The sequence below is a fragment of the Pygocentrus nattereri genome, chromosome 8, assembly GCF_015220715.1.
Source record: "Pygocentrus nattereri isolate fPygNat1 chromosome 8, fPygNat1.pri, whole genome shotgun sequence".
Classification (NCBI taxonomy): domain Eukaryota; kingdom Metazoa; phylum Chordata; class Actinopteri; order Characiformes; family Serrasalmidae; genus Pygocentrus; species Pygocentrus nattereri.
Genome location: NC_051218.1, coordinates 6,916,751 through 6,938,169, shown reverse-complemented (window position 1 = coordinate 6,938,169; position 21,419 = coordinate 6,916,751). Strand labels below are relative to the sequence as shown.

At 41.5% G+C, this 21,419-nt stretch overlaps 1 protein-coding gene across 1 annotated transcript in view; it reads left to right on the top strand.

Moving 5' to 3' along the window:
• The window catches only part of LOC108439072 (aminopeptidase Ey-like), a 28,569-nt gene extending 14,899 nt beyond the window's left edge, over positions 1–13,670 (top strand). The window contains 10 exon segments of the mRNA XM_017717265.2: positions 1,818–1,844; positions 1,847–1,950; positions 3,734–3,789; positions 4,056–4,203; positions 4,733–4,824; positions 5,383–5,493; positions 5,719–5,886; positions 6,095–6,235; positions 7,109–7,190; positions 11,927–13,670. Of these exon segments, the coding sequence (XP_017572754.2) occupies positions 1,818–1,844; positions 1,847–1,950; positions 3,734–3,789; positions 4,056–4,203; positions 4,733–4,824; positions 5,383–5,493; positions 5,719–5,886; positions 6,095–6,235; positions 7,109–7,190; positions 11,927–12,079 (1,082 nt within the window). The 3' untranslated portion in view covers positions 12,080–13,670.
• Positions 13,671–21,419: the final 7,749 nt, after the last annotated feature.

The following is a 21,419-nucleotide window of genomic DNA, read 5'->3' as shown; positions in this document are numbered from 1 at the left end:
GGATGCCCTGCCACATGCACCGTGTGTCAGCAATGTTTTGAAAAGGATCATGGATTTTCTTTGAGTAGGCACGCTAAGCCTCTTTGATGGCCCGAGAGAGCTTGGCTCTTGCCACCCTGATGCTTGCTTTGTCCCTTGACTTGAAAGCCTTGTCGCGGGTTCTCAGTAGCATGTGCACCTCTGCAGTCATCCATGGTTTCTGGTTGGGGTGAGTTGTGACGAGTTTGGAGACAGTAACGTCATCAATGCACTTGCTGATGTAGCCAGCCACTGATTCTGTGTACTCCTCCAGGTTGATGGATTCACCAGTAGTTGCTGCTACTCTGAACATCTCCCAGTCAGTGTGCTCAAAACAGTCCTGAAGAGCAGAGAGAGCTCCTGGTGGCCAGGTTCTCACTTGCTTCTGGTCTGGTTTGGCACGTCTGATGAGTGGTCTGTATGCTGGGATGAGCATCACAGAGATGAGGTCTGAGTAGCTGTAGTGGGAGCGGGGCTCGGATGTTTGTGTAAACAAGATCCAGCACGTTAGCCCCACAGGTTGCATTGACTTCAGATTGGCATAATTGAAATCACTGGCAACAATAAACAGTCCGTCTGGGTTTGTGTTCTGGAGGTTGCTGATAGCATTGTACAGCTCATTCAGTGTGGCTTTAGCATTAGCACAGGGAGCTATATACACCGCTATTATATACAGCGAACTCGGCTCTCTAGGCAAATAAAATGGCCTGGCTCTGACAATTGCAAACTCCACCATTGGTGAGCAGGGACTGGACACTAGCACCGTGTTTTTACACCATTCAGCATTGATGTAACCACACAGACTTCCACCTCGAGTCTTACCGCACAGCTCAGCGTCTCTGTCCGCATGGAAACACAACAGGCCGTCGAGCTGAACGGCTGAGTCTAGAGTGGAGCTCGTCATCCATGTCTCCGTAAAAATTAAAACACAGCAGTCTCTGAACTAACGCTGGGTAGCCCGCTGAATCCGGAGGTAGCTCAGTTTATTCTCCAAGGAACAAACGTTAAAGAGAAGGAGCGATGGAACGGCTGGTCGTGTGGGGTTAGCCATTAGCCTAGCACGCACGCCGGCTCACTTGCCTCGCTTCTGCCTCCTCGCACTTTCGGCCAGCAGGCTCACGCAGCACTGGGGATCGTAGCAGGCCTAGCTCGCGCAGCACTTCCTGCAATTCGTTTGGAAGCAGAGATTGTGACTGATTTCTCAGCTGTAGCAGGCTCTGGCGATGGTAGATGATGGTGCTTGTTGAAACAGTCATGATATCTAGTTTTGGTCAGGTTACACGACAGACAGTAAACAAACATAGCAAAAAAGCACAGTTTTGCTGTTCCCAAAGTGGCCGCAGCAGCTACTTGCTGTGCCGTCGGAAGTATATATCTTTGTTGTAATCCCACTGACAGTTGACTGCGAAATATTTAGTAGTGAGGAAATTTCATGACTGGACTTGCACAGGTAGCATCTGATCACGGTACCACGCTGGAACTCACTGAGCTCCTGAGAGCGACCCATTCTTTCACTAATGTCTGTAGAAGCAGTCTTTAGGCCTAGATTTGGGTGGTTGAGTGAATACCTTTGGAAATATAACGTAGATAGATAGGCATACAATTATATAGATATTATATAATTAATATATAGACATTAATATATAATTAATATATAATATATAGACATTTTATTGTGCTGCATTTCAAAATGGGAGAATAAAAGGACATGCCCAAAAGATTTTGATAGCCAATGTAGATCTTTAAAGTGCAATAAAGGGTCATAATTGTGGATATATTAAATCTTTGTCATGTGTCAGCGTTCCACACTGAGATGAGGACGGTGGGGGGGACTGGGTGCTGTTGAATCTCAACCTGACAGGATATTACAGAGTGAACTACGACACGGAGAACTGGGAACGCATCCTAAACCAGCTCAACAGCAACCACCAGGTAAAGTGGGCCAAATAAGCTCAAAGGCTTCCGAAAGATTTTCTAATTTTCTGCATAATAAACTCTTTGAGATGTAAACCAAGTCATTCAGAGTGGCTTGACGTGATATACTGATTTCTTTACAGTGGCGGTGATGGGAAGCAGGGGTCTATTTTGCCTTATAGCACCATGTACTTCTCCTCTGTGATATTCAAAGAAACCAAAATCTTCTCCGAACTATCATAATACAGCATCTCAGTCATCAGGCAGTGAATTCATAACCATTTCATGTAGGAACTTTCTGTGAGGAGCTTTTAGAGGTGGACATCTGGTTCCTATCACCACCACTGTGAACAGTTCTGACTCGGTAAGTTTATCTAGAACAGAGAGTTTCACACCAAAGCGCTCTGAATGATTCTGTTTACATCTCTTGAAAATTTGATGGGATTCTGTTTTATAGCTGCACTGGTATTGGAGAGACAAGAGCCAAGCAAATGTCTACAAAATCCAAGTGTTGGGGCAAGGGGTGAAATGGGATTGGACCAGTCATAATTCACAGCCTCTATAATAGGAACACAGATTAAAATCAACCAGATTAAACAAATAAACTTTAGTTTAATGACCTTTTTTCCAATACAATGTAATTCTCTTCATAAATCATATATATTCCTATATAATAAATGCTATTTTAAATGTTACACTGCAAATCCTGGTAAATTGGTGAGTGAAATGATCTTAGATCTAGTCAGTATATCTATTTTTCTCATTTTGAGATTATTTTACTTTGCTTGTTTTAAGCTATTTTATCATGTTCTCTCACTATATTGGTATATAATGTTATTTCAATCACATTAAGTCTAAATAATCTTCTGCAAAGCTTATAACAATTTCAAAATGAGAAAAAATGAGATATATTGCGTAACTCCTACCTTGTCTGTCTACACACTGGCCACTTTATTAGAAACACCCACCTTGTACTTCCACACACTGGCCACTTTATTAGAAACACCTACCTTGTACTTCCACTCACTGGCCACTTTATTAGAAACAACCACCTTGTACTTCCACTCACTGGCCACTTTATTAGAAACACCCACCTTGTGCTTCCACTCACTGGCCACTTTATTAGAAACACCCACCTTGTACTTCCACTCACTGGCCACTTTATTAGAAACACCCACCTTGTACTTCCACTCACTGACCACTTTATTAGAAACACCCACTTTGTACTTCCACTCACTGGCCACTTTATTAGAAACACCCACTTGTGCTTCCACTCACTGGCCACTTTATTAGAAACACCCACCTTGTACTTCCGCTCACTGACCACTTTATTAGAAACACCCACCTTGTGCTTCCACTCACTGACCACTTTATTAGAAACACCCACCTTGTACTTCCGCTCACTGGCCACTTTATTAGAAACACCCACCTTGTTCTTCCGCTCACTGGCCACTTTATTAGAAACACCCACCTTGTTCTTCCACTCACTGGCCACTTTATTAGAAACACCCACCTTGTACTTCCGCTCACTGGTCACTTTATTAGAAACACCCACTATGTGCTTCCAATCTGTGGCCACTTTATTAGAAACACCCACCTTGTCCTTCCACCCATTAAGTCTATATAATCTTCTGCCAAGCTTATAACAATTTAAAAACAAGAAAAAATAGATATATTGACTCGATTTAGGATTATTTTTCTTGCCAATATGCCATTTTTACTGTGTATTCAGTGCTAGTGATGCGCAATGAAGTCCTTATGTAGGTAGTTTTGGAATAAAGTGAAACTGCATGTTTTGCAGGCTGTTCCAGACATTAACAGGGCCCAGATTGTGGATGATGCCTTTAACCTTGCCAGGTAAACAGTTAAATACTAACAGTAGCACTGCAGAATGCAGAGAGGAGGTTTTCAGATATTTTTTGCTCTCTGTAACAAACAGAGCGTGTAATAATATGACATATGAATGAGTTTGCTGTGTGTTTCAGCTGGAAAACAGGAGCATTGTTATGCTTTTGTAGATAACGGTCATTCTCACTACTTTGGGATGGACTGCAGCAGTAAATAACTTTATTTATTCAATTACAAATTCAGATTCAGCTCCTTTGATTCTCTTCACTTTTCAGGGCCAAGATGATTCCCATCAGTTTAGCTCTGAACACAACCAAGTTCCTCTCGCAGGAGATGGCCTACCTGCCCTGGCAGTCAGCCTTAAACAACCTGGACTATTTCTACCTCATGTTTGACCAAACAGACATCTACGAGAGCATGCAGGTGAAATATGGCTTTTTTCTCTCAAAACTCAGAATTCACTACAATTTCAGGAATATTTTGTCACTTCATGCTCAGACTGTTTAGAAGAAAAAGCTCCAGCTGCACTTTACATTGTGTGAATATTTTATGATGAACAAACCAGTAGAAATGAACATAAATCAAAGAAAGTGAAGATTAAGTGACCCTTATTAGTCCCACAACGGGGAAGTTTCACCTCCGCATTTAATCCATCCGTGCAGTGAAACACCACATACACACTAATGAACATACACACTAGGGGGCAGTGAGCACACTTGCCCAGAGTGGTGGGCAGTCCTATCCACGGTGCCCCGGGAGCAGTTGGGGGTTAGGTGTCTTGCTCAAAGGCACTTCAGTCACAGACTGTCGGCTTAGAGGATCGAACTGGCGACCTTCCGGTCGCACGGCTGGTTCCCTAACCTCCAGCGCATGACTGCCCCACGATATTATTATGGATATGTGAATATGAATATGGATATGAATATTGATTGACATTGAATTGTGATTGCAGGCGTATCTCAGGAAGCAAATTACGCCGCTTTTCGAGCACTTCAGGAACATCACCACAGACTGGACGGAAGTACCTGACGGACACACAGATCAGTATGTAATATAGTCCTGAGTGATGAAAGCAGACTATTAAAATGAATCTTTAAGGGCTTTAAGATCTGATAGAAGGATCATCAAACATCAAATCATCAAACATCTGATCAGACGTTGTTTAGGTCAGTCTAAACATCTCTCTTTTACCTTAACCAGTGCATTGATAGACAGAAAGACGCTCTAAAAATCCTGAAGGAAATGGCAGCAACACAGCTGCACATATTAGATACACTTTGTTATATAGAGGAGCTGTGAACATTAGAGAATGGGCAGAATAACATCGTAACACATTAAACGTTACTGTGAATTTGGTAAAATCACTGTAATGTTCGGCATCGACCATTACAGAAAATTCCTGCAGTCTATCTGACCAGTATAGTTTGTTATTTTTTGTTCTAACATGCTGCTCATTCCTGAGCTAACGTGTGTGTGTTAGAGCAGAAAAACACTAAACTGTGCAGGACAGGGGTCCTGCAGGACCAGGGAGGGGAAGCTGCTTTAAGCTGCATTGTTATTTCAGGCTGATTTGCTGATGCTCGTGTATACGACTCTGTGCAGGTATAATCAGGTGAACGCTATCAGGGTGGCCTGCAGCACCGGAGTGGACGGCTGCCAGAACCTCACTGCAGAATGGTTCACACAGTGGATGCAACATCCAGAGCAGAACCCGTGAGCAGCATCTGCCACGCTTTATTTCCTGTGTTCAAAGATGTTCCAGCCACGTATTATACTGTACACGCCTATAGGCCACTTTATTAGAAACACCTACCTTGTGCTTCCACCAACTGGCCACTTTATTAGAAACACCCACCTTGTGCTTCCACTAACTGGCCACTTTATTAGAAACACCCACCTGGTTTATGGTTTCAGTTTTTTCTCTGTTCTCTTCATCAGGATTCACCCAAACCTGAGGTCCACAGTGTACTGCAGTGCTGTGGCTGCAGGGGGCGCCAAAGAGTGGGACTTTGCCTGGGAGATGCTCCAGACTGCCAGCATCGCTAGTGAGGCGGATAAACTGATGTCAGCACTGGCCTGCACTAAAGATACCGGACTCTTAGAGAGGTCAGCAGGAGGAACGTCGCTTTCAGCATCATTTAACCCTCAGAGCTGGATTTACATGTTATTAAATAATTACATAATTAATTATTTAGTTATCTTATGAAGTATTGAAAATTGAAGGTTTGGAATTGATTGATGGAGGACAGTTTGCCCTGCATGAGTTTCACTAAAGTACAAAGACACGTTTGCAGGATGTCCTGTTTTAATGCAGGTATCTGACCTTCACTCTGGACCCGATGAAGATTCGGAAACAGGACGCTACCTCGGTCATCGTTCAGATCGCCGGGAACGTAGAGGGGCGGAGTTTAGCGTGGAATTTCACCACCCTGAACTGGAGATACATTTTCACTGAGTGAGTCCCTCACTGACCAGAGCTTTATGGTCAGACATGGCACCTCAAAAGTTTGGGGACAGACAGCTTCTACCACACAGAGGGGTCCATAAGTCAGAGCACATTGAAAAGCTAGGATTTTTTATTTGAACCTGGACATAAACAACAGAAGGTTTACCATTTAGAAAAAAATGTTAAACAAAGAAGAGTTATGAGAAGTAAAATGAAAAATATTAAATATATCTGCTCTATTTCTCTCTCTATTCAAATTTCAGCCAACGTGTGACACTGACTGTGTTGAGGCATTGTTCCGACTTTTCTCTTCCAGTAAATCTTGCATTTAGACCACTCTCAGGTGGATCTGACATGCTCATCAGAGGCTTTTACACAAAGCTGTGGAGTTCTTACATCTCGAGGTCTCAGTGTCATTAAAGCAAAAGAGGGATACGCCACCAAATACTAAGAAATAACGAAATTCATACAAATATTTCAAAGATTCTAACGTTAACTTTTTATAGTGATAATATAATTCTTAGAGAAAAACTTCCACTGTATTATACAAAAGCCTGTCTAGATCTACATCCATCCATATTTCTAAACTGAAGGAACAGCTGATGAAAGCCGTTCCTTGAGAATAAGGCCACACCCATTTTCTTCCCTCGTTATGATGTCAGCACTCAAGCATTTCAGGTGTTTAGACCAATTTTCAAGTCAAAGAAGCTGAACGATGAAGATAAATATACACAAAGCATCAGCAGAGCTGCTTCATCTTAAAGAAACAGTGAGAGTCAAGCAGAAGCTGGTAAAGACTGTAAGCTGTCTCCAGATGTTTGAGGAGATGTTTACCCTTTTCTCTTGTAAACTGACTGTTCCATGTTGATGTGTTTGTTCTAGGTACGGTGTCGGGTCGTTTTCCTTCGCTAAGCTCATAAGCGGCATAACACAGACGTTTTCCACTCAGTATCAGCTTGACCAGGTTTGTGTGGACCTCTCGTTTAGTAAAGGACTTTGTGGTGTCCTGCTTTCTTTGGCCTGAGGAGAACATTAATGACTAATCAATCATGTGACAGGTTCCCAGTGAAAAATAGGAATGTTTTAAGATGAATCATCTTTGACATGTTAACTCAGTTGACAGACAACTTTAGTTATTAAATGCTTGAAACAAGCAAATTGATCTGCCAGAGCAACAAGACACGAGATAAAATTCCTTAAAACTAAAGCGTCAGCCTGTGTTGCCGGCTGCCAGCAGAGGGCGACAGCGCCGAGTTGCTGTTACTCCAGGAGACTCAAAATCCCAGAATACTTAGGGGTAATCAGGGCAAACCAGGCACACCTGTTGGTTCCTGCATTTAAGGCCGGTTTAGACAACTCACCCTCTTCACACCTTTGTAGAGGGGTGACCGGTATGATTTTTAGCCCAGGTGGGTATAAAGACAAGAGGAGAAGAGAAAAAGACCAGGAGCAGAAAACAGAGCATGACTCTAAGCCGGGTGGCAGAAGGAAAGAGAAAAGGGAAAGAAAGAGAAAGAAATTGTTCAGATTTAGGATGAAAAAAAAGCTAAAAGGAAAAAAGAGAGAAAAAGTAACGTCTGAAATATAGTCTGCTCCCCGACTCTCCTCCGAGAGGTGTTTTGGTTTGGCCATTTATTTGGTTTCTTGAATCTTTTGTGTTTTGTGCCATTCCTGGGGTTTTCTTTGTTCGATTTTCCTGCTGCCCCCCCACCATGCAGAAGGGTGTAATTCCGCCTGCCACCTGTGCTCCCCTCTGGGCTCCCCACAAGGCCAAGGTTGCTGGTTCAAATCCAGCTGAAATTTTCTTTCGTAAAACAGCATGCACTGCACTCACTGTCCCCACGTCATTATTTATTACAATAAGTCTCACTATAGAATCGCTGAGAATGTGAAGAAGTCTATTTTTTATATTGTTTCATGTATCAGGTTTAAGACCCGTCCTCACGGCTTTTCCTCTTACAACCGTGTCAAAATTAATATTATATATCTCCAAAAAGGCAAGTTTTAAAGAGGGGACAAAAACATCCTCAACATTTTAATGTAAGTTCATGTAAAAAGATTTAATTTGAAGCAGTTTTGGAGCATTTCTACTGGTCCAATCATCATTTTTACACTATTGGTAAGCTAAGGGCAGCCGCTTACCTCAAGTTAAGTAGAAAACTAATGTATGTGACTCTTGTATCGGGTGGTGGGTGTTTTATCTGTCCTGGTCAGTGATGGACACCAAATTGGGATGATGCAGTTTTATTTGCCTATAGTAGGACAACTTATTTGCAACCACAGTTTGTCAACAGCATGCAAACACTCCACTGCCCAAATATATTGCTCTAAATGTATTTCCAAAATAAACTGACAATGAGAGATATAAAGTCATGAAATGATACAATTATGTTTACAAATTACTGTGAATGTACACTGGTGAAAGTGCTCGTCTTTCCAGATTATTTTCAGCTTTTAGTCTACATTTTACATTTTCTGTGGGGCAGTCATGGGCTGGAGGTTAGGGAACCAGCCTCGTGACCGGAAGGTCGCCGGTTCAATCCCCAGAGCCGACAGCACGTGACTGAGGTGTCCTTGAGCAAGACACCTAACCCCCAACTGCTCCATGGGCGCTGCGGATAGGGCTGCCCACCGGGCAAGTGTGCTCACTGCCCCCTAGTGTGTGTGTGCTCACTAGAGTGTATGTGGTGTTTCACTTCATGGATGGGTTAAATGCAAATAATCATATTTTTAGCTATATAAATTAGTGGAACTAATGGAATTTTAGCTTTTTAAATTAGTGGAACATCAACAAATGAAATGCCACAAAATATGGCATCAAGACCACATGGTGCAGCTAAGAATTGGCTAGTTAACCCAGCATGCATTGCTGTGCTCATTAATACTGTTCTAATACACATTAAAACACGAATGGAACGTACCTGTAATGAATACGGCAACCACAGTGTGAGTCTCTGTTCATGCTTTGGCCAACATACAACTAAAGAAACAGGCCAACGTCAGCAACATTCAGGTTTAGCTTAGAGATTATAACTCTTTAAATAAAGTGTTTTGAAAAAGCACAACTAGGGATACTGGTTTCTATTACATGTATTTCAAGACAGCAGGGACAAAAGTCAAATATTACTACATTTACAAAGCTATTTGCAGTTTTGCTGAGTTGAACATATGAAGCTGTGCTCACCACGGCAGCATGCAAACACACCACTGCCGAGGCTGCACCGAATCAGCCAAACCCATTTAGCAGGAATTTCATAACATCAATGCAAGTATTGTGTACACACACACACACACACACACACACACACACACACACACACACACACACACACACACACACAAACATATATATATGCATATATAATATAACAATATATTTTCAAAAGTATTCGGTCATCTGGCTTTACATACATATGAACTTGAGCGATATCCTATTCTTAATCCATAGGGTTTAATATGATGTCGGCCCACCCTTTGCAGCTATAACAGCTTCAACTCTTCTGGGAAGGCTTTCCACAAGGGTTAGGAGGAGGAATTTTTGACTGTTCTTCCAGAAGCACATTTGTGAGGGCAGACACTGATGTTGGACAAGAAGGTCTGGCTCACAGTCTCCGCTGTAATTAATCCCAAAGGTGTTCTGTTGGGTTGAGGTCAGGACTCTGTGCAGGCCAGTCAAGTTCTTCCACACCAAATTCGCTTATCCATGTCTTTATGGACCTTGCTTTTTGCACTGGTGTGCAGTCAGGTTGGAACAGACTTTGGAACAGTGTTCCCACAAAGTTGGGAGCATGAAATTGTCCAAAATCTCTTGGTGCTGAAGCTTTAAGAGTTCCTTTCACTGGAACTAAGGGACTGAGCCCAACTCCTGAATAACAACCCCACACCATAATCCCTCCTCCACCAAACTTTACACTTGACACAAGTACTGTTCTCCTGGCAACCGCCAAACACAGACTCGAAAATCGGATTTCCAGACGGAGAAGCGTGATTGGTGACTCCAGAGAAGACATCTCCACTGCTCTAGAGTCCAGTGGCGGCGCTTTACACCACTGCATTCCACGCTTTGCATTGCGCTTGGTGATGTAAGGCTTGGATGCAGCTGCTTGGCCATGGAAACCCATTCTATGAAGCTCTCTATGCTGTTCTTGAGCTGATCTGAAGGCCACATGAAGTTGGGAGGTTGTAGCGACTGCAGAAAGTTGGTGACCTCTGTGCTCTATGCCCCTCAGCATCTGCTGACCCCGCTCTGTGACTTTATGTGGTCGACCACATATGTGGCTGAGTTGCTGTCATTCCCAATCACTTCCACTTTGTTATAATCCCACTGACAGTTGACTGTGGAATATTTAGTAGTGAGGAAATTTCATGACTGGACTTGTTGCACAGGTGGTGTCCGATCACTGCACCATGCTGGAATTCACTGAGCTCCTGAGAGCGACTCATTCTTTCACTAATGTTTGTAGAAGCAGTCTGCAGACCTAGGGGCTTGGTTTTATACCCCTGTGGTCATGGAAGTGATTGGAACATTTGAATCCAATGATTTGGATGGGTGACTGAATACTTTTGGAAATATAGTGTATAAACCTACTTCACTTTTAATGTAAGTCAATGGAACCAGACTTTTTTCCAAGTAATTTTGGGCTGTTTCTTTTGGTCCCTTCATCATGAAATTTACACACAGCGTAAAGATTTTAAAATGATGTCAAACTGAAAATAATAAATTAAAAATAATAAATAAATAATTTAAAAGATGATTTACTTCCCTTTTATTTTAGTGTCAGACCAGTCCTTACTGTTGTATTGATTTGATTGGTCAGTTGATACAACATGAATTGTTGTATTTTTGCACAACTTCCCCCCCAAAATTCCTCCTTGGAAGGTCATAACCCATCAGCATTACGCCACAGGATGCTCTCAATAACAGTAGAAACGCTCCTCCCGGCTGCATCCAGCAGGTGTTGATATTCCATTAGCATGAAGTAAATTGGAACAGGACCATTTATGACTGATGCTCGGCCCATAAATTTGTTCTCTCAGAAGCTTTACAGGACACTGGTAAACATCCCATTAAACCCCTAGTTTTCTGTCTCTCAGTAACTTGACTGTAACTTGCTATACGGCAAACATATTAATAATATGATCAGCAAATCTTTTCGAGTAACTTCAGTAGGTAGTGGTGCAGGCCTATGATGCTAACTTAGCTTGCAAGCAACGTTGAAACGGCCACACTGCAAAAAATGTTACCTTGGCATATTAAATAATCTTAAATCTAGTCAATATTTCTCATGTTGAGGTTGGTGTAAGATAATTATTTACTATACGTGTGTATATATAAGATTATCAAACTTTTTTTTTTTGTAGGCATTTTTACATATTCTAAGTAATTTCAGTAAAATTCTCACTATATCTATATCGGCCGATAATTTTGTGCATAAAACAAGTATCTGCTAATATAATCAGAGAATTTCATTTGTTAACTACGTAATCTTGCAAGAAGAGACTTGTATACTAGATTTAAATTCATTTCTTAATTTCATGTTTCAATATACAATTTTGGCATCAGATATTATTCCTACAAATATGCACATTCCATATTCATAATGGGTTAAAATCACAGATTTCAGCAAACAGATTGCTATGTTTATTTTCTGTCATGTTTTCCAAATGTGTGAATTTTGTTTATCTCTGCTGGTGATGCAGCTACTGCAGTTTAAGGAGGAGAACGCCGATGTGGGCTTTGGCGCGGCGAGCTCGGCTCTGGATCAGGCCATCGAGAAGACCAGAGCCAACATGAAGTGGGTCTCAGAGAACCAGAGAGAGATCAGGGACTGGTTCAGGGCAGAAACAGCCTGAATCACCTCAGCCTCACAGCAGGAGGACCTGCAGATACTGTAAAATCTCCTGCACGTTCACAACAGCCTATTCCAGCTGTCATCGGGCGGAAGGCAGGAAACACCCTGGCCAGGTCGCCAGTCCATCGCAGGGCAGACGTACACAATCACTCACACCCAGGGGCAATGTAGCATGTCCAATTGGCCTGACTGTGGGAGGAAACCGGAGAAAACCCACACAGACACGGGGAGAACACGCAAGCTCTACACAGAGAGGACCCCAGTCGCCCAGCCGGGGAATCGAACCCAGGCCCTCCTCGCTGTGAGGCATCAGCGCTACCCACTTACTCTGAGGCACATAAGGTTAACATATTAAAACTAACTGACATTTCATTTTGAATTTTATTTTAGTTTATTACATCATACTGTGTAATTTGTGAAGTTATATCGTCCTGTAAAGTGATGGTGATGCATTGTTTTGTGTATGCTTATAGTAAAGAATACATATGGAGTCAGTAAAACAGAATTAAAGCTGTGAATTCATCTTGGAACTGCTCTCTTGACCATCATGGAGCAGCAAACAGCCTGAGTTTAATGTACTATTGAACTATAGATGAAGTTACTGGGTAAATGAAGCTCAAGTTCAAGAGGCTATGGATGGATAGATGGATGGATGGCCCTATTAAAGTCACCATTTTTACTCCCTGCATGCTCTCACTTCAGTAAAGACTCCGATGTGTTTTACCTTCTATAAAATGAGCTGTAGAAAAACCTCAGATCAGATTAATCCAGTGCAAATGAACATGCTGGTAAAAAGTCTGTCATATTCTGCAGAAAAGCTATGAAGGCACTTGAAGTGTTTACTCATGAGCTCTGTGGCTGAAATCAAGTTGATTTTACTGCCCTACCTCAACTGTACAACACAGAATATTAAAAATTGTCAAATTAAGGGGAAAAAATTTAAGTAATGAGGTGAGGTGGAGTCACAGCTAATGGCTATTCTAATAATACAGTGCAGACTGCGGGTTAGGATAAAGTGAATGTCGAATGTTTTAATATGTTTTCTACTCGTTTTGGAAGTGGAGGCTGCACATAAACTGCATGGTTTACACCGAGATTTCTTATCCAGTGTGAATTGATCATAAGCTTTACACACTATAGTAAAGTCACCCCACCAATGCTACCCAAATAGAGAGAGAGAGAGAGAGTGTGTGTGTGTGTATACAGGGTGGGCCATTTATATGCATACACCCAAATAAAATGGGAATGGTTGGTGATATTAACTTCCTGTTTGTGGCACATTAGTCGGCTGTTTTGGATCCAACTTTAGTTTTTTCAGTGGGAAGAGAGTCGAGTGACGCAACAAACGTGCTTGGTTTTAACATAACTTTATTCTTTCATGAGTTATTTACCAGTTTCTGACCACTTATAAAATGTGTTCAAAGTGCTGCCCGTTGTGTTGGATTGTCAATGGAACCCTCTTCTCCCGCTTTTCACACACTGAGAGCAACACCGCAGAAGAAACTCCAGCACAGGCTTCCAGTATCCGTAGTTTCAGGTGCTGCACATCTCGTATTTTCACAGCATAGACTTCGCCTTCAGATGACTCCAAAGGTAAAAGTCTAAGGGGTTCAGATCGGGAGACCTTGGGGGCCTTTAAACTGGCCCACGACGACCAATCCACTTTGGAACTGGCACGTTCCCTGAGATTTTCCAGCAAGATGGTGCACCACCACATTATGGGTGTCAGGTCCAAGAATTTCTAGATGAACAATTTCCTGGAAAGTGGATTGGTCATCGTGGGCCAGTTGAATGGCCCCCAAGGTCTCCCGATCTGACCCCCTTAGACTTTTATCTTTGGGGTCATCTGAAGGTGAAGTCTGTCAGATATATATATTTATCAAGTGAATGTAGCTTCGTAGTAGTAGTAGTAGTAGTAGTAGTAGTAGTAGTAGTAGTAGTAGTAGTAGTAGTAGTAGTAGTACTAGTAGAAGTAGTCTGAGCCCATTAAATACAACCCTGAACTCCCTCTTGAACATCACTGTTTGCTTTTGAGTAACTTCAACTGGTTTAAGCTTTTTCTCTTCATGACTGATGTGTCCCATCCTCAGTAAAGCAGGCTGAGCAGGTAGCACAAAGCTAACCGGCTAACACTCCAAAAGAAGACAGGAGACTTGGATTCTTGCAAAGACGGAGTTACTTAAAAACATAAAAAGTAATGAATGTTAATTAAACGATGTTATGAGCTTAATGTTAATTTAAACTAGAGGTGATATCAGAATGCATAATGATGCTGAACTAACTCTGATAGTTTATATTATACTATAATAATATAGTACAGGGTGAACCAGAAGTCACAGGACACCGTTTTATTTTACTTTTTATTTTATTATCGACTTTTATCTCTGGGGTTATCTCAAACAAATTCTGTATGCTGAGAAAATCCGCAAAAAACACCACCTTCAGCACCGCATCGACAGCATAAAAAATACAATAAGATAAAACAGTGTCCTGTGACTTCTTCTGTGTCATTCGTGTTCATTTCAGGACCTTCTTATTTATATTATTTTTTATTCTGTTTTTCTACAATTAATGTTAATTTTTACAATGTGTGTGTGTGTGTGTGTGTGTGTCTGTGTGTGTGTGTGGTGTATTTTTTTTTTGTGTCTATTTAAATTCACACTTTTCCTGTTTACCATCTATTAATGTTATTGTTACACAATGGGGGTCCGAGAGTAACGCAGTTTCAGTTCACTGTATGAAGACCATGTCAGTGAAGACAGTTTCAGACAATGACATCGCAGCACTTCTGTGTTGTTGCTGTCTGTGTTTTTCTTTTGCCTTCCTGCTTTTATCCCAGCCTCCTGTTTTTTCCTCTCACTTTTCTCTCAAGGATGTTATTAAAATTCAAGTGTGTACTGTTATAATGTACACTGTGTAGCAAATGTGCTCAGACCTTTTTGCTCACTGATTTCGTATGTCAGTTATCAACCTCCTGCACAACACAGCATCCAACAAATAACAGTATAATATATTAAATCTACAAAAACAAGATAAGGGGTTGTAACACACACACACTGTCTTGTTCTGTTGTTATCGCGGAATACCATCACGTCTGTAATTTGGTGGCTGTAGATCATCACAGCCGTAAAATTATTGGCGATAACACACTCCTCCAGTATTCTATTGCTTTAATACAACAGTTAAAGAAATACAGTAAGAAGTTAATAAACTGGCCGTGAACGCGGAGTTTAATATGTTTTTTAATGTTCAGTTCCGTCCTCCAAATTATAGCTCCTTAACGAGCAGCTAGTTGCTATGTCAGAGTAATGAGCTCCGCCCACTCACTGCACAGTCAGCAGTTCATTCTCCAGCTCCTTACACTAAATTCCCAAACTGTCGTCACCACTGAGCAGCTTTTCAGTCGGCAGCGGTGACAGAAGAACAGCTTAACAACCTGGAATCAGCCAGAAATGAACCCAACACCATTCGCCAAATGTGTAGTCAGATGAGACTGAGCCATAAAACTGATCCAATATCAAGTTCAGCTCAGTTTTGTCAGTTTCTGCCAGATCAGTATTAATGTTGTTTGTTCCAGCCAGTCTGGAAAGCTTTTTAATCAACAACAGCGTCTCAATCGTCGCAGTCGTGGGCTGGAGGTTAGGGATCTGGCCCTGTGACCGGAAGGGCCGACAGTCCATGACTGAGGTGTCCTTGAGCAAGACACCTAACCCCCAACTGCTCCCCGGGTGCCGTGGATAGGGCTGCCCACCGCTCCGGGCAAGTGTGCTCACTGCCCCCTAGTGTGTGTGTTCACTGGTGTGTATGTGGTGTTTCACTTCATGGATGGGTTAAATGCGGAGGTGGAATTTCCCCGGTTGTGGGATCAAAAAAGTATCTCTTATCTTACGTCATGGGCTGGAGGTTTAGGGAACCAGCCTTGTGACCGGAAGGTCACAGGTTTGATCCCCTTGGCTGACACTACGTAACTGAAGTGCCCTTGAGCAAGGCAGCTAACTACCTCCTGCTGGGCTGCCCACCACTCTGAGCAAGTGTGCTCACTGCCCCCTAGTGTGTGTGTGTGTGTTCTCACTAGTGTGTATGTGGTGTTTCACTGCACAGATGGGTGGTTGGTGTAGTGGGGTAACACCTCCTGCCTTCTATGCTGGAGAATGTGCTTCAATCTCTCGGCTGGACAGACACCCTACACTATACCAATAAGAGTCCTTGGGCAAGACTCCTAACACCACCTTCGCCTACCTATGTAAAAAAAAAAAATCAAATTGTAAGTTGTAATTGTGGATAAGAACATCAGCCAAATGCTGTAAATGTAAATGTTGAGGTGAAATTTCCCTGTTATGGGACTAATAAGGATCGCTTAAAGGGTTAATTTCAGTACCAGATTGATGGAGAATGTGCTGTATATGGTTCAACATAGAACCTTTTTGAGAAGGATTCTCTATAGCCCTGAAAAAGGTTCTTCAAGCAACAAGTAACAGAACAATCCTATTAGGATACCATGTACAGCACATTCTCCATCAATCAGTGGTCTGTATCTACAAAAAAAAACTGTGGTAAAAAGAGAAACAAAGCACAGCTATAAGCTATAAGACAGAGGTAGTGATGGCCGTTACGAAGCATCTGACACCTGGCTCCACGCTGCCATCTACTGTCCAGCTCAATTTCCTACAATGACCGTTTCCTATTGATTGTCATATTCCCACTGAATCTTATTCACACTAATAAACCTTTACTACAACACAAATGTGTTAATTTGATCATCTGAGCATGAAATAAATAACACTGACATATGATTTTTATGAAATATTACGAAAGGAAATCGTATGAAAAATAACTCAATTTGTCGTCTTATCATGCATAAATCATAAACTTCCCAAGTAATGAAGTCATATTGTAATATTTTTGGTAATAGAAATATAATGATGTCAAGAAGTGCTGAAGTGGTGTTATTTGAGTGTGATAGCGTTTGGTCACACATCGTACATCTCACTTTATTTCAGCTGGGCACATCATGGTTTTCTTCCATTCTCAGCAGCGGTTGCCATGACGTCACAATAGTTCCTCTAGAATGGGCCTAAACTTCTGTGTTACGCTTTTCACTGAGACTGACTGCAGCTCAAAAGCACAGGAACATCATCTGCTGTCCGATGATGTCAAAACAGCTCTCAAAGGCTGGAAAGCATGTTGGAAAATGAAATCTATGAACACAAAGGCAAGCACAGATCAGATGTCACAGATGTCAGTGTCTGAGGCGTTGCACAAGTCGGCAAAGGAAGATGAGGCCAAAAGAGCATGGATGAATTATTTATATATAATAATGATCTAGTGATGGTGATGCATTGTGTTGTGTATGCTTATAGTAAAGAATACATATGGAGTCAGTAAAACAGAATTAAAGCTGTGAGTTTACCTTAGAACTGTGCTCTCCTTGCAGTCCAAAGTCTTCACTTATTTGTGTTACGGTAGTGAACAAGAGACACAAGTGAAAGTATATCGAGTGTGAGAATCCCGACAGCAGCGTTCTGTTACATTAGAAACTCGATCTGAACTGCAGTTTTAGCTCTGTGTCCTGAATAAAGACAAACTGTATGTACTTATGTAATATGTAATACCTTCCACTGTTCTGCAGCGAAGAACTCAAAGAATCTTAACATTTTATGGAAATGGAACAAAGACAGAATGTGTTATCCTAATAATATAAGCTAATAATGAGTATAATCTCATTAAAGCACTATTAATTTTGTAATATAATATGTTCTAAACAGTGTTGGACGAAGAACACAAACCACGTACTTGAGTTAAAGTAGAGACACCCAAGGTAAAATATTACTCCAGTAAAAGTAGAAGTTCCTCCCTTTAGACCTCCACTTGAGTAAAAGTACTAAAGTATTTACCTTCAAATGTACTTAAGTATAAAGTAAAAGTACTAAAAGAGTAATTCTGGCTCTGATGTCCTGTTATCATTTTTATAACCAGACTGGCTTCATGAACTCATTTCAGGTGAAAGTCCTCCAGCGTCTCTCTTGGTAAACCAGTCTTTTAATAGAACGTCATTAATTAGTGACGCTGACGTCTATTAAAATGATCAGAAGCACAAAACACTGAAGGTAAACAGTTTCCATCAGGGAGAACCGAGTGGCTCTGAAATCACTTTTTACACACAAGCAAAGTTTCAGTTTCAGATTTATTTACAACTTAGTTCCAAGTTTAAGTTGAATAAAAACTGGCTTTAAACTCAGGATCACAGATGAGCTCCTTTACTATGTTGATCTGTAGGCGTCTGTTCATAAACATAAACCAGCCCAAACTAATTTACTATAAAATGAAATGGTGTTTGTAGAAATTCAGAAAAAAGCCGCGTCAGTCTCGACTGCATATGTGGACATATTTCTATATTGTGCTCTATTTACACAAAGTTAGGTTAGTTCATCATTTATGTTGAACAGACTCTCCCAAAGTTTTACGCTGCTGCGCTGACGTTGAACCGTGTGCTGCACTGGGTCGGTATGACCAACAGGTCAAAACCAGCTCTAAACAAAGTGACCGCTGGGCCCTGATTGGTGCTCTGGCTTTGCGCTTCTTTTGTTTTGACATCTCATGTTTGACATGAAACCAAAAGGAGCAACAGATTTCTCAGATTTTAGGAGGAAAAAGTCGGATATTAGACTCTGAAATGTAGTGGAGTGAAAGGAAAAAGTCGCCCAGAATGGAGAAACTTCAGATACACCAAAAAAAAACTACTTAAGTACAGAAACCAATTACATTTACTGAGTTACTGTCCACCACTGGTTCTAAAGTTGTTACACAGACATTGTATAAGTAGTGTTGAGTGTTGAAGCCCTATTCAAACAGAATTAGCTTCTACTGGTGTTTCTCAGTGACTGTAGTTCTGTCTAAAGTTGCCATGTCAGTGATTTTTACTCCATGCATGCTCTCACTTCAGTGAAGACTGTGTTTTACGTTCTATAAAACAAGCTGCAGGAAAACTAAATCAGATTAATCCAGTTAAAATCAGCATGTTGGTAAAATCGCTGTCATATTCTGTGGACAAGCTGTGAAGGCACTCAAAGTGTTTACTCATGATCTCTGAACACAAAACAATAAAACAACACAAAACAATAAAACATGTTAGATTAAAAAAAACTTGATTTTGGGAGGTGAGGTGAATTCACAGCTTATCATTGCTCATCACACAGTGCAGAACAGTGGTTAGGATAAATGGCTAATATAACAGCTAAATTAAACATTTGAGCTGTTTTCTAATCGAGTCTGGAGCGAAGGCTTATCCATTATAAATTGGTCACAAACATCCCTGCTGAAAAAAACACAAACAGCACAGACCAGCAAGCGTTTCATATGGTCCAAGGTGGTTTGTGCTGGCCTGGCCCTGGTTTAGCTGGTCATCCAGCATGGTCATGCTTGCTGACCAACATACCTTTACAGTAGGAGGGAAACACACTTTCATTTACAGTTAGTGAATGGAACCAGACTTTCCTCCAGGAATGTTTTTTTTCTCCGTATAAACACAAAGTTAAAATGAAATGATTTCAGTCCTCTGACTGAAGCAGGTTTAGCTTTTTGTTCACAGATCAAACACTGACACTTGAGCATTGCAGCAAATTCCCTCATTTCTATCCTGAGATGTTGAAGCTATTAAACATGTCTGCTTTATTCTGCTCTTAAGCCACTCAAAGCATCATGGGGCACAAGTGGACACCTAAATGTAAATTTTAATATCGATATTTCTTTAGCATCTAAGTGCATGTATACAGCCTCATTTCACTAAGGCTTGCAACAGGCTGTGGACGTGTGTAGGTGGGTATTATGGCTGAATGAGGTGGGATTGGACAATTAAATGGCTGCTTGTAGAAGCGAATGGGCAACAGATGAGCTGCATAGAAAATCATGTTAGTAATAGCAAACAGCAAAACACACAAAGCTACAGAGCATCCAGTCTATCTATGGTTAGCATTACTGCTACTGAGAGCTGATTGGTTAGCATTACTGCTACTGAGAGCTGATTGGTTGGCGTTACTGCTACTGAGAGCTGATCGGTTAGTGTTACTGCTACTGAGTGCTGATTGGTTAGCATTACTGCTACTGAGAGCTGATTGGTCAGTGTTACTGCTACTGAGTGCTGATTGGTTAGCGTTACTGCTACTGAGAGCTGATCGGTTAGCGTTACTGCTACTGAGAGCTGATTTGTTAGTGTTACTGCTACTGAGAGCTGATTTGTTAGTGTTACTGCTACTGAGAGCTGATTGGTTAGTGTTGCTGCTACTGAGAGCTGATTGGTTAGCGTTACTGCTACTGAGAGCTGATTGGTTAGCGTTACTGCTACTGAGAGCTGATTGATTAGTGTTACTGCTACTGAGAGCTGATTGGTTAGAGTTACTGCTACTGAGAGCTGATTGGTTAGTGTTACTGCTACTGAGAGCTGATTGGTTAGTGTTACTGCTACTGAGAGCTGATTGGTTAGTGTTGCTGCTACTGAGAGCTGATTGGTTAGTGTTACTGCTACTGAGAGCTGATTGGTTAGCGTTACTGCTACTGAGAGCTGATCGGTTAGCGTTACTGCTACTGAGAGCTGATTTGTTAGTGTTACTGCTACTGGGTGCTGATTGGTTAGCATCACTGCTACTGAGTGCTGATTGGTTAGCGTTACTGCTACTGAGAGCTGATTGGTCAGTGTTACTGCTACTGAGAGCTGATTTGTTAGTGTTACTGCTACTGGGTGCTGATTGGTTAGCATTACTGCTACTGAGAGCTGATTGGTTGGCGTTACTCCTACTGAGAGTTAGTATTCTGTCATTGTGGAGCTGCATAGGCCTCATGTAGTCTTCTGTGATGTCATTAAAAAAAAAATCAATGACCATCCAGAAAGGCTAGCCAGGTAAAGCCCACCAAACATTTGTGCCCAGGGGCCGATGATCCAGGCCTGGTTATTTAATCTATTTTCTACTTGTAAGGATTCAAGGATTCAAGGAGATTTTATTGTCATTCGCATCACATGGTACATGAGGTGGAACGAAATTAAGATCTCATGGTCCAGTTTACACCCAAGAGCTGTTATTAAAATAGATAAATAAATAGAAAGTACACAAGAGAGGGAGAGTAGGAGAGAAGGCAGTTAGCAGCAATATGAAGTCCAGAGTGCAAGTTTGCTATAGCAAACTTAAATGGTGAAGCAAATGGTGTAGTGTGAGATTTTCTCTTGCTGTGTTAATACAGCAGGTAGCAGAAATAAAAACAAGGCTTATCTTATCTATATTGTCAGGATAAAAAGGTGTGTGGGGTCAAGAGGGCAGAGTCTATGTCACAGGGAAACAGTATGACCAGTT